This window comes from Anolis sagrei, chromosome X (assembly GCF_037176765.1).
Source record: "Anolis sagrei isolate rAnoSag1 chromosome X, rAnoSag1.mat, whole genome shotgun sequence".
NCBI lineage: Eukaryota > Metazoa > Chordata > Lepidosauria > Squamata > Dactyloidae > Anolis > Anolis sagrei.
The window spans coordinates 108,974,382-108,999,889 of NC_090034.1; the positions used below are offsets into that span (position 1 = coordinate 108,974,382).

Below are 25,508 nucleotides of genomic sequence, written 5' to 3' on the forward strand. Positions count from 1 at the left end.
GGCCCCGAGGTGGCGAGTGATACGGGGGTCCCCGCCAGGGACATGGGCCCCGTCCCCCGGCTGCACGGCACCTTCCGCTCCCCGGCCTGCGCCCGCTGCCGCAACCACGGCCTTTGGGCACCACTGAAGGGCCACAAGAACCGGTGCAGCTTCCAGGGCTGCCGCTGCCAGAAGTGCCTCCTCGTCCTGTAGGTTCACCTTTTGGGAGGGGGCCAGCAGGTGGCACTCTCCCCATACAAATGAAGGAAGGAAGGGAGTAGGCATGTGCAATCCGTGCTTCTAAATGGTTCTAAAGCACTTACAAAACTAAAACTCTGGTGGTGACAACTAGGGGGCGCTGGTGCTTTCCTTCTACAGTGTTGCTGGTGGTGAAAATTTCAGAACTCTAACAAAACTTTCAAAAATTTCATTATTGTTTCATGATTTTTATGACAGAACCAATTAGGAACGGCCATTTATAATGAAATTTTGAAAATTTTGTCAGACTACACAGAGAAGCCATTGAAATCCACAATTAGCATGTGGACAATGTATTGTCGAAGGCTTTCATGGCTGGAATCACTAGGTTCTTGTGGGTTTTTTCGGGCTATAGAGCCATGTTCTAGAGGCATTTCTCCTGACGTTTCGCCTGCATCTATGGCAAGCATCCTCAGAGGTGTGAGGTATCCATGTGGATACCTCACACCTCTGAGGATGCTTGCCATAGATGCAGGCGAAACGTCAGGAGAAATGCCTCTAGAACATGGCTCTATAGCCCGAAAAAACCCACAAGAACCTAGCATGTGGACAATTTCTACAGAAAGGAGGAAACAATGAAAATGAACAAAATCTGGCTACAGTATTAAAAAACTCTAAAATTGCAACAGCAGAACAACAGAGAGGAAACAAACAAGGACATCTAATTACCTCTCAACAAAAGTTTGCTCCAGGCACAGTCAGCCCATTGTATGCTAATGAAGGTGGTCAGTTGAAACATTCACACCTAGCTCCAGCAGACAAGAGTCCTTTGTCTCACCCTGGTCATTCCACAGATATATAAACCCTTTTCCCTAGTTCCTCACTACCTTTGAGGATGCTTGCCATAGATGCAGGCGAAACATCAGGAGAGAATGCCTCTAGACCATGGCCATACAGCCCGAAAAAACCTACAACAACCCAGTGATTCTGGCCATGAAAGCCTTCGACAATACAATTTTGTTAGAGTTCTGAAATTTTCACCACCAGAACTTTAGCAACACTGTAGAAGCAAAGCACCAGCGCCCCCTACTTTTCACCACCAGAGCTTTAGTTTTGTAAGTACTTTAGAACTATTTAGAACACTGTTTCTCAACCTGGGGATCGGGACCCCTGGAGGGGTCGCCAGGAGGTGCCAGAGGGGTCACCAAAGACCGTCAGAAAACACCGTATTTTCTGTTGGTCATGGGGGTTCTGTGTGGGAGGTTTGGCCCAATTCTATCTTTGGTGGGGTTCAAAATGCTTTTTGATTGTAGGTGAACTATAAATCCCAGCAACTACAACTCCCAAATGTCAAGGCCTATATTCCCCACACTCCACCAGTGTTCACATTTAGCATACTGAGTATTCGTGCCAAGTTTGGTCCAGATCCATCGTTGTTTACGTCCATAGTGCTCTCTGTTGGTCAACTACAACTCCCAAACTGAAGGTCAATGCCCACCAAACCCTTCCAGTGTTTTCTGTTGGTTGTGGGCATTCTGTGTGCCAAGTTTGATTCAATTCCATCATTGGTGGAGTTCAGAATACTCCTTGATTGTAGGTGAATCATAAAACCCAACAACTACAACTCCCAGATTATGTTTCATAACAGGACACTGCCCACCAAAACTCAGTATTTTCTGTTGATCATGGGAGAACTGTGTGCCAAGTTTGGTTCAATTCCGTCGTTGGTGGGGTTCAGAATGCTCTTTGATTGTAGGTGAACTATAAATCCCAGCAACTACAACTCCGACAAAATCCATTTTTTTGAGTGAAAGACATACATTGGGTTGTTAGGTGTCTTGTGTCCAAATTTGGTGTCAATTCGTCCAGTGTTTTTTGCGTTGTGTTAATCCCACAAACAAACATTACATTTTTATTTATATAGATTGCACTATAACATTATACTGTAATATTATTAGTAATATTACATTTAATACAATGTAATATAACATGAGGGAAGCCTCCCACATGGATGGTAAAAAGCATCAAAACCTCCAGGCGTCCCCTGGGCAATGTCCTTGCAGACGGCCAATTCTCAATGGGGGACGATGAGGCCTGGCTCGAGAGCAGTACGTGTGAAAAAGATCTTGGCGTCCTCGTGGACAACAAGTTAAACATGAGCCAGGAATGTGATGTGGCGGCAAAAAAGCCAATGGGATTTTGGCCTGCATCAATAGGAGCCTAGTGTCTAGATCTAGGGAAGTCATGCTCCCCATGCTCTATTCCGGTTTGGTTAGACCACACCTGGAATCACACTGTGTCCAATTCTGGGCGCCGCAACTGAAGAGAGATATTGAGAAGCTGGAATGTGTCCATAGGAGGGCGACTCAAATGATCCAGGGTCTGGAGAACAAGCCCTATGAGGAGCGGCTTAAGGAGCTGGGCATGTTCAGCCTGAAGAAGAGAAGGCTGAGAGGAGAGATGATGAGGGCCATGTATAAATATGTGAGAGGAAGCCACAGGGAGGAGGAGGGAGCAAGCTTGTTTTCTGCTTCCCTGGAGACTAGGACGCAAGGGAGCCATGGCTTCAAACTACAAGAGAGGAGATTCCACCTGAACATGAGGAAGAACTTCCTGACTGTGAGAGCCGTTCAGCAGTGGAACTCTCTGCCCCTTTTGGAGTGTGGTGGAGGCTCCTTCTTTGGAAGCTTTTGAACAGAGGCTGGATGGCCATCTGTCAGGGGTGCTTTGAATGCAATATTCCTGCTTCTTGGCAGAATGGGGTTGGACGGGATGATGGCCCAGGAGGTCTCTTCCAACTCTAGGATTCTATGATTCTCACACTAGAAGCAACTTGCAGTTTCTCAAGTTGTTCCTGACACGACAAAAAAAAAAAAGTTAACCTACAATCAAAGAGCATTCTGAACCCAGCCTGCAATGGATCTGCACCAAACTTGGCACACTAATTACATGGCCAACACTGAATACTGGTTGGGTTGGTGAACGAGCCAGTCACAACAGGAGGAAGGCTTTTGGTGAGAGGATTTGCCGTCTGTTTCCAAAAAAGGAAGAGGATGACAGTCGGAGACATCTTCAGCCTTTTATGACAAAGGGGTTCCTAACACTATCAGAAAGACGTGTTTTCTGAAGGTCTTTGGCAACCCCTCTGAAACCCCCTTGTGACACCCCCCCCCCAGGGGTCCCGATCCCCAGGTTGAGAAACTCTGGCATAGTACACAATACAATTTTCGTTTCTGGGTTATCAATGTCATTATTTCCTAATTGGTTCTATCATTTTAAAAAACATGGGAAAAGTTGATTAACTTCCAAAACTTTGCCTTTGTGGGAGGGGCACCCTGCTATTGCACATTTTGGGATCGTTTTTCAATGAATGTCTCGTCACCTAGCCTCGACCAATCCAACATCCTTTGTGGCAGCCACAAAAACAGCCACGTTTCTGGAGTAGGATGACTACTTTCAAAGTAAGTCCCGCCCAATGAAACAGGAAACAACACTTGCAAACCAGGGATAGGAAATGTGTCCCATGTTGTGACATAGTGTAATGATTACTCCTTCATTCCCAAGTATTATGGCAACTTCTCGCCACAATGAGTTCCTCCCAATATCATAAACCAAAACGTATGAGGATGTTTTGCTTGTGTTTTGCTTCTGTCGGGCCGTTGACCTTGTCCTTGTCCTCGTCCCGCAGGCAACGGCGGCGTGTCATGGCCGCCCAGGTGGCCCTGCGGAGGCACCAGGAGATGGAGCTGCGCAAAGGGCCGGTGGGGGCTCTGCTGCGGCTCCAGGAGGAAGGGAGCCCCCTGGACCCGGCCAAGCCCCCCAAAGGGATCCGGACCACTAAGGGAGGCAGAGGTGAGGAACCGGAGGAGTGGGGCCTCCAAATCAAGGAGCCGGGCAAGCCGGGATCTCAATTGGCTAAGTCCTCCCTAATGGGCTTATGGTTCAAGCCCCTCCATCCAATAAATACATACTCCAAACAGTTTAGATTCGAAAGAACTGTATTGTCGAAGGCTTTCATGGCTGGAATCACTAGGTTCTTGTGGGGTTTTTTGGGCTATAGGGCCATGTTCTAGAGGCATTTCTCCTGATGTTTCGCCTGCATCTATGGCAAGCATCCTCAGAGGTTGTGAGGTGAAAAGAACTGCTAAGTCTGGGTTGCTGTGAGTTTTCCAGGCTTTACAGCCATGTTCCAGCAACATTCTCTCCTGACATTTCTCCTGCATCTGTGGCTAATGGCATCTTCAGAGGTCTGTTGGAAGTGAGGCAAGTGGAGTGTATGCATAAACCTGTGGAATAATGTCCAGGGTTGCTCCGATCGCCAAGAAAACGAAAGAATCCCTTCTGAGCCGCTTTGGACATGTGCAACGAAGTGGCGAGGGCTGCGTGGCTAAAACCACGCTGAATATGGAAGTTGCAGGTGCCAAGCCACGTGGCAGACCTAAAACGTGCTGGCTTGACCATTTGAAACACGACATGGCTGAAGCAAGACTCACAACGAAAGACGCGACTGATAGGAACAAGTAGAGAACAAGAAGCAAACAAGTGGACCATGTGAATTCCTGGGACAAAAACTGGGAAAAAGAAGAAGAATGTCCAGGGTTTGCAAACTTTGCAAAGTCAATCAGGGAGGGCATCTGCACAGAGGTAGCCAGGCATCTGCATAGAGGTAGCCTGGCCTCTGTGTTGTGTCAAAGGCTTTCATCGCCAGAATCACTGGGTTGCTGTGAGTTTTCCGGGCTGTATGGCTATGTTCCAGAAACATTCTCTCCTGACATTTCGTCCACATCTATGGTACACATCCTTGGCAGTCATCACAACCTCTAAGGATGCCTGCCTTTGATGTGACTAAAACATTAGGAGAGAATGCTTCTGGAACATGGCCATACAGCTCGGAAAACTCACAGCAACCCAGCCTGGCCTCTGTTGCCTGGAGGCATCCTCTGTTTGGGAGGTGTTAGCTGGCCCTTGATTGTTCACTGCTTGGAGTTCTCCTGTTTGTGAAAGGTGTTCATTATTTACTGTCTTGATTCTGGCATTTTTTAATACTGGTGACCCGATTTTGTTCAATTTCATAGTTTCCTCCTTTCTGTTGAACTTGTTCACACGCTCCAGACAACAAAGGGCAGGCTACCTCTATGCAGATACCCTCACGGATTGACTTTGCAATCAAATATTAATTCAATCTTGCTAACTGCAAAATTCACACTTTCTTTAAGCAGATAAGGGTTCTTTATCCCATCCTGGACATTATTCCAAACACACACACACACACACACACACACACTCTATTTGCCTCACTGCCAACACAACCTCTGAAGATGCCGGTCACAAATGCAGGTGAAACATCAGGAGAGAATGCTGCTGGAACATGGCCATACAGCCCAAAAGACTCGCAGCAACCCAGTGATTCCAGCCATGAAAGCCTTTGACAATATCTCGCCTCTCTTTGGGTTCTGGAGTTGGTCTTAGTCCACCCTCAGGCTGCATTCCCAGCTCAGGGTGGGACTCATGCAGACCTCCTGCCTTTTGTTGCCCAGGGAAGAAGGAGAACGAAGAGCCGGTGCAGGAGGCAGAGGACGGGCCCCGAGGGGCCCCGGGACTCCTTCGGAGACAAAGGCAGAGAGAAGCAAGTAAGGTGAGATGAAAGGGGAGGACGGGAGAGGGGCCGTGGATCACTTCTCAAACACTTTTAAGCACTGGTGCTTTTGATTGCCATTTCAAACACCTATTACATTGGGTTGTTGTAGGTTTTTTCGGGCTATATGGCCGTGGTCTGGAAGCATTCTCTCCTGACGTTTCGCCTGCATCTATGGCAAGCATCCTCAGAGATAGTGAGGTCTGTTGGAACTAGGAAAATGGGTTTATATATCTGTGGAAAGACCAGGGTGGGACAAAGGACTCTTGTCTGTTGGAGCTAGGCATGAATGTTTCAACTGACCACCTTGATTAGCATTTGATGGCCTGGCAGTGCCTGGGGCAATCTTTTGTTGAGAGGTGATTAGATGTCTCTGATTGTTTTCCCTCTGTTGTTGTGCTGTTTTAATTTTAGAGGTTTTTTTTTTAATACTGGTAGCCAGATTTTGTTCATTTTCATGGTTTTCTCTTTTCTGTTGAAATTGTCCACATGCTTGTGGATTACATTGGCTAACAGTCAAAAGATGGCTGCATTTCTACTCAGGATTCACACACGTAGAATCATTGAATCAAAGAGTTGGTAGAGACCTCATGGGCCATCCATGTACATGCATCCGTCCTCATGCATACACCCAAATACCACCATATCCTTTTTTCCCTCCATGGAGAAGAACACCTGTTTGGCCAGACCCTGCTTCCCTGCAGCCGGCCAACGCACAGTTCCAAAACTTCCATAACTCTGTCCCGCCCTGGTCATTCCACAGACATGTAAACCCAATTTTTCTAGTTCCAACAGACCTCACTACCTCTGAGGATGCTTGCCATATATGTAGGCAAAACGTCAGGAGAAAATGCCTCTACTAGACCATGGCCATATAGCCCGAAAAACCTACAACAACCCACTTCCATAACTTCTAAAATGCCAAAAGTCTTTCCCTGAGAACAATGCAAGGGCCAGATCTTTGTATCCCTACATCATACCCCAACTCCCTGCAAACGTATCATGGCTGCAAAACTCACTCCTTCCTCTTCCCTGGAGAAAGAAATTGTGCAGAATCCTGCTTTCCCAGATCTGACGCTCTCCAAATGCACCATCTCCACAGCGCATGGTGGGTGAGCCAGACTCCTTTGGTCTGTCACAAGTTGAGAGTTATTAGAACGAGTCTTTTGTAGGAATATTCTGCTGATGTTGCCCCAAAAATGTAACTTAATGATAGATGCCTTCCACCTGGGAATATGTTGACTCCAACTCAGTTTCCTGGCCAGATGTTGACTCTTCATGACTGGTGTTAGCCTTATGTTGACTTCCTTCTCCACACTGTAAACATTTCCCTTATCACTGTCAGTGTTCTTATCACAGTTTGCTTTTTCAGTTCTCATTAGCAAGTTTTAATTACAGTCCAGCATGCAGGTAGATAGTCATTGCAGGCCTTAATATTTTAGAATGGTGTTTCCAAAATGATTAGCTCTCATGCATCTTCCATACTATTCCGTTCATACCCACACATATTAAATCCACATTTGTGAAATCTGCACATTATATGCCTTGTGACAAAGGGAAGGAGGAGAGAGACGCTTTGCTCTCTGTACGGAGTTCAATTGGAGATGAGGAATTGCGCTGAGCGGGAAGCAGTCCGCCCCTGGCACACCTCCCTTTCATTGCTGGCCTCCTTTTCTCTCAGATGCCTACAACTCTGCAGGGAACTTCCACAAGGTGCGTCAGATAAAAGGTACCTGACCAATCTTCAGAGACACAGTCACACACAGAGAGATTGTAAAAATATAGGATATTTCCTACTGCCAGGTTCCCACAAGAGGGTCTTTGAACCAGAGCATTCAGTTCCTTTTTTGTGACAGAGTAACAGGTGTGCGGCACCTCACCTGTGGCGATGTTTCCTGCCATCCAACCTGCTTTGCCCATCCTTCCCTAGGAAAGCACCTGTCCGCCTCCCTCTCGGTGCTCCCGAGCGACGGACCTGCCCTGGGCCTGCGGGGGACACCGGGCGCCCCACCTGTCCTGGGCCACACCCCCGTTTCCCGTGGCCCCGGGGCCCTTCTGCCCGCTCCTGCCTCCGGAACACTGCTTCCACTGCCCCGGATTGGGAGGTAGGTCTGGCTCTGGAGGAACCCAGCAGGATCCTGACCTGTCGAGATAAAGCAGGCACGGGGGTGAACTTGGCCCTCCCTTCAGGTGTTTTGGATTTCATCTCCCACAATTCCTAACAGCCGGTAGTTGAAGTACAAAACACCTGGAGGGAGGGCCCAAGTTGGCCTGTGCCTGAGCTAAAGAGACCGCAAGTCTTGCTGAACTGGCTTCCTTTTCCTTCAGGGTGTGAGAGCAGAGGAGCTTTGTACCTGCCGGAAGGCTATGGGGCGGCCCCAGGACAGGTGCCTCACGTGAGCCCTGGCACCTGCTGGCTCTCACCTGCTGACCTGCCCAGGTATATTGGACCCCTCCCACATAGGAAGCCTTGAAGGCCCAGCTAAGGGGAGGCCTGGAGCTTTGGGAGTGGGAGCTCATCCCAGGGGGTGCATGGGGGGGGGGTGTTGAGGCCCTCATTATCAACAGGGAAAGGCTCAATGAGCAGAAGGGCATCACACCTGTGTGAAGGGCCATGGGATGGGAGGGACCTGTTCATAAGTCCTGGAATCATAGAGTGTCAGGAGTCAATTTCTGACGGCATGAAGACAAATTCCTTCTGTGACATCCTGACTGAATCATCCTGGTTGAATTAATTCTCTCTTTGTGACATTTTGAAGCCAGCCGAGGGCGCTGGAAGCCTTGTATTGGAACTTGTGAAGCAACAAGTTCTAATGAGACTGAGAAGAGGGGGAGGTGGGCAGGAAAGGTGTATAAAAGGAAGTGGTGGTGGGGAAAAGTCAGTATCTCTGCCTTTGCTGCAGAGATACAAGCAATATATCCATTTCAAAGCCAAAACGGCTTGTGAGTGGTTATTTAATATTGCTATATAGATCCTACAGTCTTACATAGAATGTGAAGAGATCACATGGGCCATCCAGCTTAACTCCAAGAGCACCATCCTTGCACTCCAGCACTGGGCCAGGGCTGCTTTGAGGGAAGGGAGGGGGCTCCCCAAAGGGAGGGGGAGAGGCAGTCGGTCAAAGCCCACCCCCCCCCCCACACAGTTCAGACAGCCGTCACAGGGAAGGAGGTGGGAGGGGGTCCCTGCTGTCCCCAGGCCAGCCGGTCAACGGCTCCCGGGGGCTGGTGCTCCACCCAAGTAAAGGCATGCGTTTGCACCGCTTTGAGTTCCACTTGCGTTCTGTCCCCCGCAGGATCCCAGCCACCAACCCCAAGGAAGGGCCAAGTATTAAGGAACAGCCATCCTGCTCTGAGTAAGTTATATCTGCCCTATATATAGAAGGCTAATGTATAAGTACCTTAAAAGTGGAGGAAAAGTATGTGTGGAATGCAGGATATGTGGCTGTACAAATGTGTGAGGTTCTTCAGGTGATCCGTTTGGAAAGCATCTTCTGCAGAGACCCCAAAATCTTCATTTGGAAGGACTCGTTGGAAAGGCCAAGGGTCAGGAGGGGTCACCCTGGGAGAACGGCTGGATTAGAGAGGGAGTGGGTTGGGGGGCAGGGGGCCGGAGGGGGACAACAACAACGACAACAGCACGTATTGGACTGCATGCCTAACCCTGGACCCTGCCAACTGGACCAACAGCAACGCCTCCTATGGAAAAGCCCCCTGCCCAGTGGCATCTCCTGCCTATACTAAGAAACCTTGGCTACCGACTGCAGTCTGTGGGTGGGGGGGACATGTCAGGCTGGGGGCCGGGAGAGCGGCACTCCTGTGTCCCCTCCCCAGTCGGTCTGGTTGAATGGACAGGAGGCCTGTGGGAGGAGGCACCTCCGAGGAGCCACTCTGCAATAACTGGGCCTGATGTGCACTCTCTTCTCTTTCCCCCCCCCCAACAACCCCCCTTCATCTCTCCAACAGCCACACGGCCCTGAACCCCCCAAACAGCCCCCCGGAGCTGAGCAGGCGCCCCAAAGCCCCACTGCTGGAAAGTCAGGTATTTGAGCTTTTGCACGCTGCTTTGAGTGTTCTGCACAGAGACGTCCTGAGTCAATCAAATCAAATCAAATCATTTATTTCGGTCATTGACGAGCACAGGAAATAGTCACATTTTCATACGTCCTGAATCAGAACCCACCTTGGTCCCCATGTATACGCATACGTGTGCATGGGAGTGTGCATGGAAAGGGAGGGTATCCAGCCCCAATACTCCTGGCTGGGCTGCTCCCTTGAATGCTGCCCCTGCCAGAAGCTTCCTTGGGTGGCTCCAAAGACATGGCGCATTGGGATGTTGTGCCAACGGAGCAGAGCGAAGTTGTGATGCTCCAGGACCATCACCGCTCTCCCCCCCCCCCCTTCACCAGCAGGGAAAGGACCCCCCACCCACAAGTAGCCCATAAGGCCCTGGGCTGAGCAGAGCGGGCAGGGTTGGGTGGCCCCAGTGTGGCCAGTAAAGCAGAGAGGGTGGCTGGGCACGGGCCCTTGCGCCAACAAAGAGTGCCTGTTCGGCCTCCTTGGAAAGCAGCCAGCGTTGCCCCTCCTTCCCACGGCAAGGGAGCAGAGGTCAGCCTTGCTGCAGCCAAGTGGGGGGGGGGGGGGGCAAGGGTCAAGGGCCGGCTGAGGGTCAAGGAGCCTACCTCCGAAGGGACAAAGGCACCTTGCAAGGACCTTCCCGCTGCGGTGCCCCATGGAGGAGGGGGGAAACCGGCTGTCTGTGGGTGTCTTCTGCTCCCTGCCTGCTAACCAGAGCCCCCCCCTTCTCTTTCAGCCCTCCTCCTCCTCCTCTGCCACCCCTCGCCTCTCCGTCTGGCCGGGCAGGGGTCTCCTCTTTGCGCCCCTTTCGGAACAGCAGCTCCAGGAAGAGGCGGCCGAAGCCCTGATGGTCCTGCGGAAGGGCCCGGCCCCCAGCCCCCCCTGCCCCACCCTGGCTCCTTTGGGCACCGCCCCCTTTCCCCGGCCCCACCCATTGCAGAAGCCCCCCTCCTGCTTCGTCTCTCCTGAGGGCGTTCCAGTCGCGAGGGGCCCCCAGGGCCACAGCACTCTGAAAAGGCCTCTGGGGCCCATCGGAGTCCTCCGAGGGCACTGCCCGGGGCCGCTCTGCCTGCCTTTCGGTGCGTTTCCCCAGCAGGACAAGAACCTCTGCCTGTTCTCCATCTCCCCAACTGGACCCCCCTCACTTTCGACCCCCTTCCTGGTCTCCAGCGTCCAGGCGGTCGGCCTGAGCCCAGGGGGGCCCTCCAGCACCGGCCAGCCCCCCTTTGGCCCCAGTGCAGCCACCCCCCAGAGCTGCCCGCTGCCCATGCCCAAGGTGGTCCGCATGCTGCCACAGGCGGTGGAGGCGGGCTGGCTCCCGGAGGGCAAAGTGGGGGTGCTGCCCCTCTGCCTGCCCCCGCTGGAGGTGGCGGTGGCCCTTCCCCTGCCATCCTCCGCCCTGCCCTTCGGCCCCCTGGGGCTCCCACCATTCCCCCTGCTGCCTCCCCGGCTGCCCCCCCTCCCCGGCCCCCACCTGCAGGGCCTCTTTGCCCACCCAGCCCCCTCCCCAGGACTGGGACAGAAGGGGGGCCCGCCACTGCCACCGCTGAGCCACGGAGGAGGAAGGGAAGGGGAGGCACACCGGAGCCCCCCCGAGGAGACTCCACGGAGCACCGACCCGACAGGTAGGCCGGGGAGAGGAAGCGTGGGGGGGGGGCATTCTGTGTGGGGCATCTCCCCAGAAAAGAAGCAGGAAGGGGGCGGAGTGCCATGCCCTGGGGAGGAAGAAGAGCGGGCCTTCAGCGGTCAGTGCCCACCCACAAGGGGGGAGGGCGACCACGGTCCTGGGCTTCCCGATGGAATGTCTTTGCAAAGCACCTGGGGGCCTTGTGGGGCCCGGCAGGGGGTCTGCTTGGGGGCAGGACAGGTGGCAGGCGGCCTCTAAGCCCCTTCCTCCAGATTAAGGTGCCGGGCCTGACCTGCGGGGCTCAGTGCCAGGAAGGGAAGTCTGGAGACCTCGTAATCCCGCCAGGATGTCTCCCCCAAGATGTTGATCCCGGGCTCAGCCTGCGGTGGGGCGTGGTGGCCGCAAGCCCCCCGGGTTCACTCCAGAGCAGGCAGAAGGAGAGGCGGCCCCAAACCTGCTCCTTCTGGCTGACCTGGCGGGGCCCGGCTGGCCACACGGGGTTTACCTGGAGACCCATCTGGGCGGCTGTCAAAGGGGCAGCAAGGGGGGAGATGGGCAGCATCTCTTGGAAAGCTTCCTTGTGGGGAGAAAAAATGGGGGGTACAGTTAAACATCATAAAAATAACCATAATAATAATAGTAATAGTACTGCCCTCTTCTGCCCCCCTCCAGGTCCCAACGAAACAGCCCCCCGCTTTCTGGCCGCCCCACAAGCCCCTCAGGGCCCGGCAGCACAGGAGGAGGCTTTGCACCCGCAGCACCAGCAGCACCTGCAGTCGCCCCACGGCCTCCCCGAAGGTGGCAGTGGCTCCCCCTCCTTGGAGGGACCCCCACCCCCTCCCCAACTGGGCTTTTGAGAGTGGGGCAGGAGATTGAGGTGGGGGCCAAGGGGAGGGCCAGAGGTGGGTGCCTTGGCCAGGAGCAGTAGCAGGTCAAGGCCAAGTCCAAGGCAGGCAATGGCCGCTGCCAGGTGGGCGCTTCACCTGCTCACGTCCAGGTGGGAGGCCGAGGGAGAGCAAGGGGACAGGACGGGCCTGATGTTTTGCAGAACACCAAGTTGGGTGTTTGTTTTCGCAACAGCTTAAGCGATTGGTTTTCTTTAAGTGTTACCCCAAGACACGTTTGCGACACCTTCAGCCCTCCAGAGGTTTTGGCCCCTGACCCCCAGGACCCCCCCTTGCCAGGGATTCTGGGATTCGGAGGCCAAAACAGCTGGAAGGCCGGAGGTTGGCTGCTCTGAGATATTGTTGCCTCTTTGAAATAGCACACAGCCCTACCTGAGTGATGAACTAGAGGGGGGTCCCGGCCCGTGAGGAATGTGGCCCCCTTTCCCAAGGCACTTTCTGGCGTCGCTTTCATGTCTCGGGGAAGCTGTGTACGTTGCGTTCTGTTTTATGCCAATAAAAAAGGTTCAGAGGAAGAGTCCTGCTTGGTGTGGTTTGGCCCCAGGGCTGGGCGCTTGACTGGGTGTTTTTTCCACGGGACCCATACATTTATTTATTTATTTATTTATTTATTTATTTCCGGCACTTATACCCCGCCCTTCTCACCCCCAAGGGGGGACTCAGGGCAGCTTACACAACAAGGCACCATTCCGCGCCCATACAATTACAGTTATACAAAATGACCATCATAATTAAAACAATTAAAACGGTTATCATAGATAAAACCACAATGCAATTAACAATCAAAGCACAACATATAAAACAATTCGCGTGTTCAGCATTCGTCTTTCCGGGTTCCAGATCCCATTCCATTATACCTTTCCTAGATAGTGTCAATTCTTTACCTGCTCATTTGACCAAACGCTTGGTCCCGCATCCATGTTTTGAGTTTTCTCCTGAAGGAGAGGAGTGAGGTCGCTGTTCTGATTTCTCCGGGAAGCGAGTTCCATAGGCAGGGAGCCGCCACCGAGAAGGCCCTGCTCCTCGTCCCCGCCAGCCTCACTTGTGACACTGGCGGGGTCGAGAGCAGGGGCCCCCCGGCCGATCTTAAACTCCGAGGTGGGACGTAAAGGGAGATCCATTCGGACAAATACACTGGGCCAGAGTATTATACATAAGACAAGGCCAGTGCGGGCTCCTTGCTGCCCTCAGCTCCAGCGGGAATGCCCGGGGGCCCAGAAGGCAAAGCGGATCCGGCCTGAGTCCCTGTCCACAAGAGGTCCTGGCGAATGGGGTGGTGGTGCATCCCCAGTTAGGGGGTGGGGGGGGGACTGTGACCCCTGACTCATCCCAAAAATCTGGGAGCTCATCAGGCACAGGGTGCCCTTCCCTTCCCCTCTCCTGCCCACTTTTGCACACTTTAAAATTGGTTTGAAGGTGGGATTGAAGTCCAAATGGGCAGAAGTGGGCCCAGGCCTGGTGCAGCTGTGCCCTTCCTGGAAAGGAGACTGGGCAGACTGGGAGGTCAGGGAATCAGGAAGGGGACGGGTCAAGGGCAGCAAAGGAAGAAGCCAGGGCCAGGGCTCCAAGGCATCTTGGGAAGAAGCATCCAGCCAAGGGAAGAAGCAGCGTAATAAATAATAATAATAATAATAATAATAATAATAATAATAATAATACTCTATATAAATAAAAATGTAATGTTCGTTTGTGGGATTAACAGAACTCAAAAACCACTGGACGAATTGACACCAAATTGGGACACAAGACACCTAACAACCCAATGTCTGTCCTTCACTCATAAAAACACTGAAAAACACAGCAGAAGGGACTTAAAAAGCCCCCTAAAGCTAAATGACGAAAAGCTAAATGACAATACAGAAAAAAGGGAAGAAAGAGGGAGGGAAGGGAAGAGAAAAAAGAAAAAGAAAGAAAGAGGGAAAGAAAGAAGGAAAGGGAGAAGGAAGCATGGAAGCAAAGAGAGAAGGAAGGAAGGAAAAATGTAGAGAAGGAAGAAAGGAGAGAAAGAGGGATGAAAAGAAAAAAGTGAGAAGGAAAATTAGAGAAGGAAGGAGAGAAAAGGAAAGGAAGGAAAGAGGGAGCGAAGGAAGGGGGTAGATGTAGAGAAAGAGGGAGGAGAGGAAAGAGAGAAGGAAGAAAAGAGAGACAGCAGAAGAGAAAGAAAAAGGGGGGAGGAAAGAAAGAGATGTAGAAGGAAGGAAGAAGAGAAGGAAAGACAGGAAGGAAGGAAGGAAGGAAGGAAGGAAGGAAGGAAGGAAAGAAGGAGAGAAGGAGAGAAAGAGGGAAGGTTGGCCACAGCAACATGTGGCGGGTACAGCTAGTAGTAGTAGTAGTAGTAGTAGTAGTAATAATAATAATAATAATAATAATAATAATAATAATAATAATAGAAGAGAAACCTGCCCTGGCAGATGATGGGAAAGGCAGTCAAGGACCAACATGGAGGGAAGTCAAGAGCAGTAAACTGCTTCAAGTGCAAAAGACAAAGAGGGAATACCGTAAGAACACAATCCAGAGCAGAAGAGGAAACTGGCCAAAGAAGGCTCTCCCTGGACAGTTCCTGGGAAAAATTGAGAGCCAAATTGACAAAGGAAAAAACCTAGCTGTGGCTCACAAATGGAACTCTGAAAAAGGAGACAAAGGAGGGACTGATTCTGGCAGAGCAAGAACAAGACATTAGAACCAAGGCCATCCAAGCCAGAATTGAAAACTCAACGACAGATCCCAAGTGTAGACTCTGCAAGGAAGCAGGCGAAACAATAGTTCCCATCCTGAGCTGCTGCAAGAAGATGGTGCAGACAGACTCCAAGCAGAGGCACAACACCCTTGCTCAGATGACCCATTGGAACTTGTGCCACAAAGACCATCTGCCTGTCACAAAGAACTGGTGAGAAAGAGTTACAGAAAATGAACACGTTAAACTCCTCTGGGACTTCCAAATTCAGGCAGTTCTGGAGGACAATATTTCTGACCTCACGATCATGTTAAAAAACAAAGTATGCATCGTCCATGTCTCAATCCCAGGCAATAGCAGGATTGAAGAAACAAATGGAAAAGCTGACACGATATGAGGATTTGAAGATTGAACTGCAAAGAGTCTGGCACAAGCCAGTCAAGGGGGTCCCAGTGGTGATCGGCACAGTGTACGGTGTATGGGTACGGTGCCTAAAGACCTTGGCCTGCACTTAAACACAATCGGCACACACAAAATCACTATCTGTCAGTTGCAAAAGGCCACCTTACTGGGATCTGCACGCATTATTCGCCGATACATCACAAAGTCCTAGACACTTGGGAAGGGTCTGACATGTGATCCAATACAACAACCAGCAGAGTGATCTTGTTTGATGTGGACTCATCTTGTTGTGTTTCAAATAATAATAATAATAATAATAATAATAATAATAATAATAATGGAAGATGAAAATGCAAAAATCCTGTGGGACTTTTGAATCCAGACTGACAAAGTTTTGGAACACAATACACCAGACATCACAATTGTGGAAAAGGAAAAAGTCTGGATGATGGATGTCGCCATTCCAGGTGAGAGTCCCATTGAGGAAAAACAACAGGAGGAACTCAGCCGTTATCAAGACCTCAAAATTGAACTGTAAAGGCTCTGATGGCATAAAACAGCACAGGTGGTCCCAGTGGTAATAATGTTCACACTGGGTGCCATGTCAAAAGATCTCAGCCAGCATTTGGAAACCATAAACATGGACAAAATCTCGATCTGTCAACTGCAAAAGACCACCTGACTTGGATCTGCGCGCATCATTTGAAAATACATCACACAGCCATAGACGCTTGGGAAGGGTTCCAGCAGAGAGATCTCGTTAGCTGTGACATATGGTGCTTTTGTGTCAACAACAACAACAACAACAATAATAACAATATACATCACACAGTCCTAGATGCTTGGATAGTGTTTGACTTGTGATTTTGTGATACGAAATTCAGGATATCTCTCTCGTTTGCTGTGACATACTGTATTTTTTGTGTCAGTAAAATAATAATAATAACAGTAATAACAATAATAACAATAATAATAATAAAAAAATACATCCCACAGTCCTAGACGCTTGGGAAGGGTTCGACTTGTGATGTTGTGATACGAATAATAATAATAATAATAATAATAATAATAATAATAATAATAATAATAATAATAATAATAATAATAAAAATGTGATGACTGGCCCGCCTCCCCTGCAAGTCCGCCAGGGGGCGCGCTGGATCGGGGCCCCCGTGTGTCCGGAGGTGGGAACTGCAGCCGGGCTGGAGGGGAGGGGGCGTGGCCGGAGGAGCGGGATTGACAGGCGAGGGGGCGGAGCGAGGACGAGCAGGCAGCACAAAGGAGCGGCGCGGGCGCCACCATTTCCAGCAGGAGGGGGGGGCAGAGAGAGAGCGAGAGAGAGAGGGCCCGCCTGGCTGAGGTCCCCTTCGCTGGCGCTTCCCGGAGAGAGCCCTCAGGAGGAAGAGCGGTGGGCGGGGCCTCGTGTGCCAAAGGGGGCGTGGCCCGGCTTCCCTGCCCGGGGAGTGGGCGGGGCCTCCTTGACCACATTCCCCCCAATGCTGCTTGCGGAGTGGAGGCGCCCGGCCTTGGCAGTCAGCGCGGGTGGGCGGAACCATTCTCCCTCGCGGGGGGGAGAGGAGGAAAGAGAGAGGGGGAGGAGCCCTGAGGAGGAAGAGGAGTGGGCGGGGCTTCCTTGACCACATTCCCCCCTCGTTGCCTGAGAAGTGGAGGCGCCCGGCCTTGGCAGTCAGCGCGGGTGGGCGGAACCATTCTCCCTTGCAGGGGGGGAGAGGAAGAAAGAGAGCGGGAGACAGGGGGAGGAGCCCTGAGGAGGAAGAGGGGTGGGCGGGGCCTCCTTGACCACATTCCCCCCCTTACTGCTTGCGGAGTGGAGGCGCCCAGCCTTGGCAGTCAGCGCGGGTGGGCGGAACCATTTCCCCCTCGCGGGGGAGAGGAGGCGGAGACTCCTCTGAAAAGAAGGAGGGCGGAACCATTCTCCCTGGCGGGGGGGGGGGAGAGAAGGCGGAGACACCTCTGAAAGGAAGAAAGGAAGGAGGGAGAGGCTTGCCTGGACCGCCTTGTCTACTTAAAAGTGGGCGGAGCCTTCTTGACCACATCCCCCCCCCCCGTTGCCTGAGAAGTGGAGGCGCCCAGCCTTGGCAGTCAGCGCGGGTGGGCGGAACCATTGTCCTTCGCGGGGGGAGGGGGGAGAGTAGGCGGAGACTGCTTGGCTGGGCCTGGTTGTGGTCCTCCTCGTTCTTCTCCCGGGAAGATGAGCGACGGAGACAAGAACCCGGCCAGCGTGGCCACGCCGGCGGAGGACCTGCAAGGGGACGGGCGGTGGATGTCCTTGGTACAGAGGGGGGGGAGGGGGAATGGGGAGGGGGCATGGGGGTGTGTGCGGTCCTCCATTGACCCTCCCTCTCTCCCCCCCGTTAGCACCACCGCTTCATCGCGGACAGCAAGGACAAGGAGCCCGAGGTGGTCTTCGTGGGGGACTCGCTGGTCCAGCTGCTCCACCAGTGCGAGGCAGGTAGAGGGGGGGGAGGGGGAGGGAGGAGAGGGGGCGGGGCCACCTTAGGAGAGGGGCGGGGCCACCCTAAGAGAGGGGCGGGGCCACCCTAAGAGAGGGGCGGGGCCACCCTAAGAGAGGGGCGGGGCTTAGTGACGCCCCGCCCCCTGCTGGCCCCCTCCTGACCCCTCTCCCCCTTCTCCCTCCAGGTGTGGCGCGAGCTCTTCTCCCCACTCCACGCGCTCAACTTCGGGATCGGGGGCGACGCCACGCAGCACGTCCTCTGGCGCCTCCAGGCCGGGGAGCTCCAGCACATCCGCCCCAAGGTAGTCAAGCAGGGAGGGAGGGAGGGGGACAGGGACGCAAGGCATGCCGGGAGTTGGAGTCCAAAACATCTCCAGACAGAAGGAGGGAGGGGCCAAGCTTGCCCAGGCCTCAGCTATTATTTATTTACTATTATTATTTGTTGTTGTTGTTCATTCGTTCAGTCGTCTCCGACTCTTCGTGACCTCATGGACCAGCCCACGCCAGAGCTCCCTGTCGGCCGTTACCACCCCCAGCTCCCTCAAGGTCAGTCCAGTCACTTCAAGGATGCCATCCATTCATCTTGCCCTTGGTCGGCCCCTCTTCCTTTTGCCTTCCACTTTCCCCAGCATAATTGTCTTCTCTAGGCTTTGCTGTCTCCTCATGATGTGGCCAAAGGACTTCCACTTTGTCTCTAGTCTCCTTCCCTCCAACGAGCAGCCGGGCTTTATTTCCTGGAGGGTGGACTGGTTGGATCTTCTCGCAGTCCAAGGCACTCTCAGCACTTTCCTCCAACACCACAGCTCAAAAGCATCTCTCTTCCTTCGCTCAGCCTTCCCTAAGGTCCAGCTCTCACATCCGTAGGTGACTACAGGGAATGCCATGGCTTTGACTAGGCAATGGATCTTGGTTGCCAGTCTGATGTCTCTGCTCTTGACTATTTTATCGAGACTGGACATTGCTCTCCTCCCAAGAAGTAAGCGTCTTCTGATTTCCTGGCCACAGTCTGCATCTGCAGTAATCTTTGCACCTAGAAATACAAAGTCTGTCACAGCCTCCACGGTTTCTCCCTCTATTTTCCAGTTGTCAATCATTCTTGTTGCCATAATCTTGGTTTTTTTGACGTTTAGCTGCAACCCGGCTTTTGCGCTTTCTTCTTTCACCTTGATTAGAAGGCTCCTCAACTCCTCCTCGCTTTCGGCCATCAGGGTGGTGTCATCTGCATATCTGAGGTTGTTAATGTTTCTTCCAGCTATTTCCACCCCAGCTTTGCATTCATCCAGCCCCACACATCGCATGATGTGTTCTGCATACAAGTTAAAAAGGTTGGGTGAGAGTATGCAGCCTTGCCGTACGCCTTTCCCAATCTTGAACCAGTCTGTTGTTCCGTGGTCAGTTCTGACTGTTGCTACTTGGTCCTTGTACAGATTCCTTAGGAGAGAGACAAGGTGGCTTGGTATCCCCATCCCACTAAGAACTTGCCACAATTTATTATGATCCACACAGTCAAAGGCTTTAGAATAGTCAATGAAGCAGAAGTAGATGTTTTTCTGAAACTCCCTGCCTTTCTCCATTATCCAGCGGATATTGGCAATCTGGTCTCTCGTTCCTCTGCCTTTTCTAAACCCAGCTTGAACATCTGGCAACTCTCGCTCCATGTATTGCTGGAGTCTTCCTTGCAGGATCTTGAGCATTACCTTACTGGCATGAGAAATAAGGGCCACTGTACGGAAGTTGGAGCAGTCCTTCGCATTTCCCTTTTTTGGTATGGGGATAGAAGTTGATTTTTTCCAGTCTGATGGCCATTCTTGTGTTTTCCATATTTGCTGGCATATGGCATGCATCACCTTGACAGCATCATCTTTTAAGATTTTAAACAGTTCAGCTGGGATCCCGTCGTCTCCTGCTGCCTTGTTGTTAGCAATGCTTCTTAAGGCCCATTCAACCTCACTTCTCAGGATGTCTGGTTCTAATTCATTCACCACACCATCATAACTATCCTCAATATTATTATCCTTCCTATACAGATCTTCTGTATAGTCTCGCCACCTTCTCTTGATCTCTTCAGCTTCTGTTAGGTCCCTGCCATCTTTGTTTCTTATCATACCAATCTTTGCCTGAAATTTACCTCCAATGTTTCTAATTTTCTGGAAGAGGTCTCTTGTCCTTCCTATTCTGTTGTCTTCTTCCACTTCCATGCATTGCTTATTTAAAAATAGTTCCTTATCTCTTCTGGCTAACCTCTGGAATTGCGCATTTAACTGAGCATATCTCCCCTTACTATCACTGTTTCCTTTTGCTTTCCTCCTTTCTTGGGCTACTTCCAGTGTCTCAGCAGACAACCATTTTGCCTTCTTGGTTTTCTTTTTCTTTGGAACGTACTTTGTTGCCGCCTCCTGAACAATGTCGCGGACTTCTGTCCATAGTTCTTCTGGGACTCTGTTTACTAAATCTAGTCCTTCAAATCTGTTCTTCACTTCCACTGTATATTCGCTAGGAATGTTAGTGAGATCATATCTAACTGGTCTGTGTATTTTCCCTGATCTCTTTAGTTTTATTTTAAATTGAGCAATAAGAAGTTCGTGATCTGAGCTACAGTCAGCCCCAGGTCTTGTTTTCACCGACTGGATGGATGTCCGCCACCTTTGGCTGCAAAGGATGTAGTCAATCTGATTTCGGTGTTGACCGTCTGGAGAGGTCCATGTATAAAGCCGTCTTTTAGGTTGTTGGAAGAGAGTATTCGTTATACACAGCGAGTTTTCCTGGCAAAATTCTATCAGCCTGCGTCCCGCTTCATTTTGTTCTCCCAGACCATGCTTGCCTGTGATCCCAGTTGTCATTTGACTTCCCACCTTGGCATTCCAGTCTCCTGTAATGAAAATAATGTCTCTTTTTGGTGTATTATCCAGTAGTTCCTGCAGATCCTCATAGAACTGATCTACTTCTGCTTCTTCAGCAGCTGTGGTTGGGGCGTATATTTGGATCACTGTGATGTTGAAAGGCTTTCCTTGCACTCGAATTGAGATCATTCTGTCATTTCTTGGGTTGTATCCAAGCACCGCTTTAGCGAATTTCTTATTAATTATGAAGGCTACTCCATTTCTTCGATGTTCCTCTTGTCCACAGTAGTAGATCTGGTGGTCATCTGATGTGAAGTGGCCCATTCCAGTCCATTTCAGTTCGCTGACCCCCAGAATGTCTATCTTTAGTCTTGACATCTCACCAATAACAACATCCAATTTGCCCTGGCTCATAGATCTTACATTCCAGGTTCCTATGGTGTGTTGATCTTTAGAGCATCGGATTAGTCGTTCACCTCCAGTACCGTCGGCCGCTAGCCTTCCTTTCGGCTTTGAGCTAGCTGCGTCATCACATCTGGGGCTAGTTGAACTTATCCTCTGCTCCTCCCCAGTAGCATTTTGGCCATCTTCCGACCTGGGAGTCCCATCTTCCAATGGCATACCGACATATCTCTGGTTGTACTGGTCCATTTAGTTTTCTTGGCAAGGATACTGGAGTGGTTTGCCATTGCCTTCCCCAGGGATCACGCTTGGTCTGACCTCTCTGCCACGACCGTCCCATCTTGGGTGGCCCTTCACGGTTTCGCTCATGACATCATTGAGGTGCTCAAGCTCCAGCGCCCCGACAAGGCGGTGATCCTTTGCTGGAGACTATTATTATTACTATTATTTATTTATTATTATATCAGCTAGACCTTATTTCCACATATTTTCATTCTACCTTTGGATTATTATTTTAAATATTTCATTATTATAGATTTTAATTGTTTTTATGGCGTTGTAGAAATTGTTTTTATATTTTTTCCATACGTTAAAAGCCAAAAAACCAAAAACTACATGATAGTTTATTTAGAGGAGATTCCATCTGAACATTAGGAAGAACTTCCTGACTGTGAGAGCCGTTCAGCAGTGGAACTCTCTGCCCCGGAGGGAGTGTGGTGGAGGCTCTTTCCTTCTTTGGAAGCTTTTAAGCAGAGGCTGGATGGCCATCTGTCAGGGGTGCTTTGAATGCAATATTCCTGCTTCTTGGCAGAATGGGGTTGGACTGGATGATGGCCCAGGAGGTCTCTTCCAACTCTAGGATTCTATGATTCTATGATTCTATGATTTAAACTTATATGCCGCCACTCCCCTGGGGCTCGGAGCAGCTTATGTGTGGTTTTGCACATAATGCATATGCAAAACCACACACACACACACATATATATACATACAATAAACAGATATACACAGTGGGCCACAGCAATGCAACGAGTCGCCTTCGGGCTTGAGATACAGCGGTATATAAGCAAAGTAAGTAAATAAATAAATGCACGGCAGGGGCCGGCTAATAATATATAATAGCAAAATATATGAAAATGATAAAATATTATTATATACTATTTTATTATTTATTTATTTATTATATTTTATCATTTTCATATATTTTGCTATTATATATTACTAGCCGGCCCCTGCCGTGCATTGCTGTGCCCCACTCTGTGTATATCTGTTTTTTGTATGTGTATATAATATGTGTCTGTTTCGTTTTGCACATGCATTATAATGTAGTTTTTGGTTTTTGGCTTTTTAAGTCTCTTCTGTTGTGTTTTTCAGTGTTTTTATGAGTGATGCTCACTCCTTGGCCTGAGAGGTGTCTTGTGTCCAAATTTGGTGTCAATTCGCCCAGTGGTTTTTGAGTTTTGTTAATCCCACAAATGAACATTACATTGTATTGTCGAAGGCTTTCATGGTCAGAATCACTGGGTTGTTGTAGGTTTTTTCAGGCTGTATGGCCATGTTCTAGAGGCATTCTCTCCTGACATTTTGCCTGCATCTATTTATGTATGTATTTACTTTGCTTCTATACGGCTGTATCTCAAGCCCGAAGGCGACTCACAGCGGTTCACAAACAGTAAAAACAGTAGAAACAGCAGTGGTTCCATACAACTTATAACAATTGACTTAACACATTATCCATAAATTACCAATAAGCCATTACAATGCACAATTATTACAAAAAACAACCGTACCCAATCTTCTCATCATCCAAGCGTAGTCCAGGTTCGTCGTCCATTGTTCCATTCCTATGTTCCATTACACTAAATTACTCAAACGCCTTCACAAACAGCCAGGTCTTCACCTTTTTGCAGAATACCATTAGAGATGGTGCCAGTCTAATGTCCGTAGGAAGGGCGTTCCACAGCCGAGGAGCCACCACCGAGAAGGCCCTCTCTCTCGTCCCCGCCAGCCGAGCTTGAGAAGCAGGCGGGATTGAGAGCAGGGTCTCCCCGGAAGATCTCAAAGTCCTGGTGGGTTCATAGGCAGAGATGCGGTCGGATAGGTAGCCTGGGCCAGAACCGTTTAGGGCTTTAAAGGTCAACACCAGCACTTTAAATTGAGCCCGGTAGCAGATCGGTAGCCAGTGGAGTTGGCGCAACAGGAGGGTTGTAAGCTCCCTGCGCTCCGCTCCTGTTAGTAACATGGCTGCCGAGCGTTGGACTAGTTGGAGCTTCCGAGCCGTCTTCAAAGGCAACCCCACGTAGAGAGCGTTGCAGTAGTCTAAACAGGATATAACCAGAGCGTGTACCACCGTGGCCAAGTCAGACTTCCCAAGGTACGGGCGCAGCTGGCGCACAAGCCTAAGCTGTGCAAATGCTCCCCTGGTCACCGCCGAAACCTGGGGATCCAGGCTCAGCGATGAGTCCAGGGTCACACCCAAGCTGCGAACCTGCGCCTTCAGGGGGAGTGCGGCCCCATCCAACACAGGCTGTCACCCTATGCCCTGTTCGGCCTTGCGACTGACCAGGAGGACCTCTGCCAAGGCCGGGAGTGAGGTCACTACCTCTGAGGATGCTTACCATAGATGCAGGCAAAATGTCAGGAGAGAATGCCTCTAGAACATGGCCGTATAGCCCAAAAAAACCTACAACCCAGAACATTACATTTTTATTTACATAGATTTGTATTTGTATTGTATATATGATTTTTATATTTCATTATATCATTATGGTACGATCCCTCCCCCTCGTCAAGGTATTTATTTGGGGGCCAGGCGGTTCCCCCTTGGCAGGGCGTGCGGGTGGAGGTGTGTGGCACTGTGAAGTGAGGCCGCCTGTTTGTCCTTTGACTGATGGTCAGACGGCATCCCTTCTCCTTTCCCCCTCCTCCTGATGCAGATCGTGGTGGTCTGGGTGGGCACCAACAACCATGGACACACAGCGGAGCAGGTGGCCGGCGGCATTGAAGCCATTGTGCGCCTGGTGCGCCAGCAGCAGCCTCAGGCCAAGGTGGTGGTCCTGGTGAGTGGGGGCGCAAGGAGGGAGGGGCGGGTGGTGGGTTGAGGGCTGGTGGTCTGACCCCCCCTCCTCTCCCCCCCCCCTTTGCAGGGCCTGCTTCCACGGGGCAAGAACCCCAACCCTTTGAGGGAGAAGAACCGGCGGGTGAACGAGCTGCTGAGCCAGAAGGTGCCGCTCCTGCCGGGGGCCTTCTTCCTGGACGCCGACCCGGGCTTCGTGCATTCGGACGGGACCATCAGCCACCACGACATGTACGACTACCTGCACCTGACCCGCCTCGGCTACGGGCGCCTCTGCCCCGGCCTCCACCGCCTCCTGCGGAGCCTCCTCCTGGGGCATGACCCCTGACCCCTTGACCCCAAGTGCCCCCCCTCCAGCCAGTACCCTCCCCCCCCCCCACCGGTGGTCAAAGGGGCTCAAGAAGGTGAAAGGGACCAGTTACTCTTATGACTTAATAAAGCCAGTACGTGTGAACCTGCGAGCCCTGAGCAGGTGTCTCTCTCCTACAATGTGGGGGGTGGGGTGGAGGTGGTCATCAAAGGGGGGCTCCCTTCTATTGGCACCCCTTCCTCTCTCAGCGCAGACCTCCCCGCCCCCCCCCCCCGCCCCCCAAAGATGGAGCCTTGTTGCAAGCTGTGATGGTGGGTGAGGGAGCCACCTCACCCCCAACCTTCCCCCCCCCCCAATAATTTCCTAATCCAGGGGTCCTCAAACTAAGGCCCGAGGGCCAGATACGGCCCTCCAAGGTCATTTACCCAGCCCTCGCTCAGGTTCAACCCAAGTCTTGAAAGCAAATAACAACAATCCTGTCTCATCAGCCAAAAGCGGGCACACACTGAAATACCAATTGTTTATATTAGTTAAGATTGTCCTTGGTTTTAATTATTGTATTGTTTTTAAGTGTTTTTTTGCACTACAAATAAGATCTGTGCAGTGTGCGTAGGAATTCATTCATGGGTTGTTGTAGGTTTTTTCGGGCTATATGGCCATGTTCTAGAGGCATTCTCTCCTTACGTTTGCCTGAGGTCTGTTGGAAGTAGGAAAAAGGGTTTATCCATCTGTGGAATGACCAGGGTGGGACAAAGGACTCTTATCTGCTGGAGCTGGGTGTGAAGGTTTCAACTGACCACCTTGATTAGCATTTGATTGCCTGGCAGTACCTGGAGAATTTTTTTGTTGAGAGGTGATTAGATGTCCTTGTTTGTTTCCTCTCTGTTGTTTTTATGTTGTAATTTTT

At 51.0% G+C, this 25,508-nt stretch overlaps 2 protein-coding genes across 2 annotated transcripts in view; both read left to right on the forward strand.

Annotated features, from left to right (window-relative positions):
- LOC137097991 (proline-rich protein 36-like) overlaps positions 1–12,642 on the forward strand; it is a 12,663-nt gene extending 21 nt beyond the window's left edge. Inside the window, exons 1-9 of the mRNA XM_067473567.1 lie at positions 1–188; positions 3,866–4,029; positions 5,715–5,812; positions 7,743–7,917; positions 8,141–8,252; positions 9,109–9,168; positions 9,779–9,833; positions 10,605–11,514; positions 12,189–12,642. The exon at positions 1–188 is cut by the window's left edge and continues 21 nt beyond it. Coding sequence (XP_067329668.1) covers positions 1–188; positions 3,866–4,029; positions 5,715–5,812; positions 7,743–7,917; positions 8,141–8,252; positions 9,109–9,168; positions 9,779–9,833; positions 10,605–11,514; positions 12,189–12,373 — 1,947 coding nt within the window. The 3' untranslated portion in view covers positions 12,374–12,642. The remainder of the gene's footprint in view (positions 189–3,865; positions 4,030–5,714; positions 5,813–7,742; positions 7,918–8,140; positions 8,253–9,108; positions 9,169–9,778; positions 9,834–10,604; positions 11,515–12,188) is intronic.
- Positions 12,643–17,666: 5,024 nt separating this feature from the next.
- Positions 17,667–24,749, forward strand: LOC132775358 (platelet-activating factor acetylhydrolase IB subunit alpha1-like). The gene is made up of 5 exons (XM_067461169.1): positions 17,667–17,790; positions 17,877–17,966; positions 18,159–18,275; positions 24,152–24,274; positions 24,362–24,749. Exons 1-5 carry the CDS (start codon positions 17,710–17,712, stop codon positions 24,617–24,619), a joined length of 669 nt encoding a protein of 222 aa, XP_067317270.1. The 5' UTR covers positions 17,667–17,709; the 3' UTR covers positions 24,620–24,749.
- Positions 24,750–25,508: the final 759 nt, after the last annotated feature.

Excerpts from the sequence above, each read along its gene's own strand:
- LOC132775358 (XM_067461169.1), top strand. The coding sequence starts at position 17,710 with ATGAGCGACGGAGACAAGAACCCGGCCAGCGTGGCCACGCCGGCGGAG. Across the intron at positions 17,791-17,876 it reads ACGGGCGGTGGATGTCCTTG|CACCACCGCTTCATCGCGGA; the intron begins GTACAGAGGGGG and ends CCCCCCCGTTAG. Across the intron at positions 24,275-24,361 it reads AGGCCAAGGTGGTGGTCCTG|GGCCTGCTTCCACGGGGCAA; the intron begins GTGAGTGGGGGC and ends CCCCCTTTGCAG.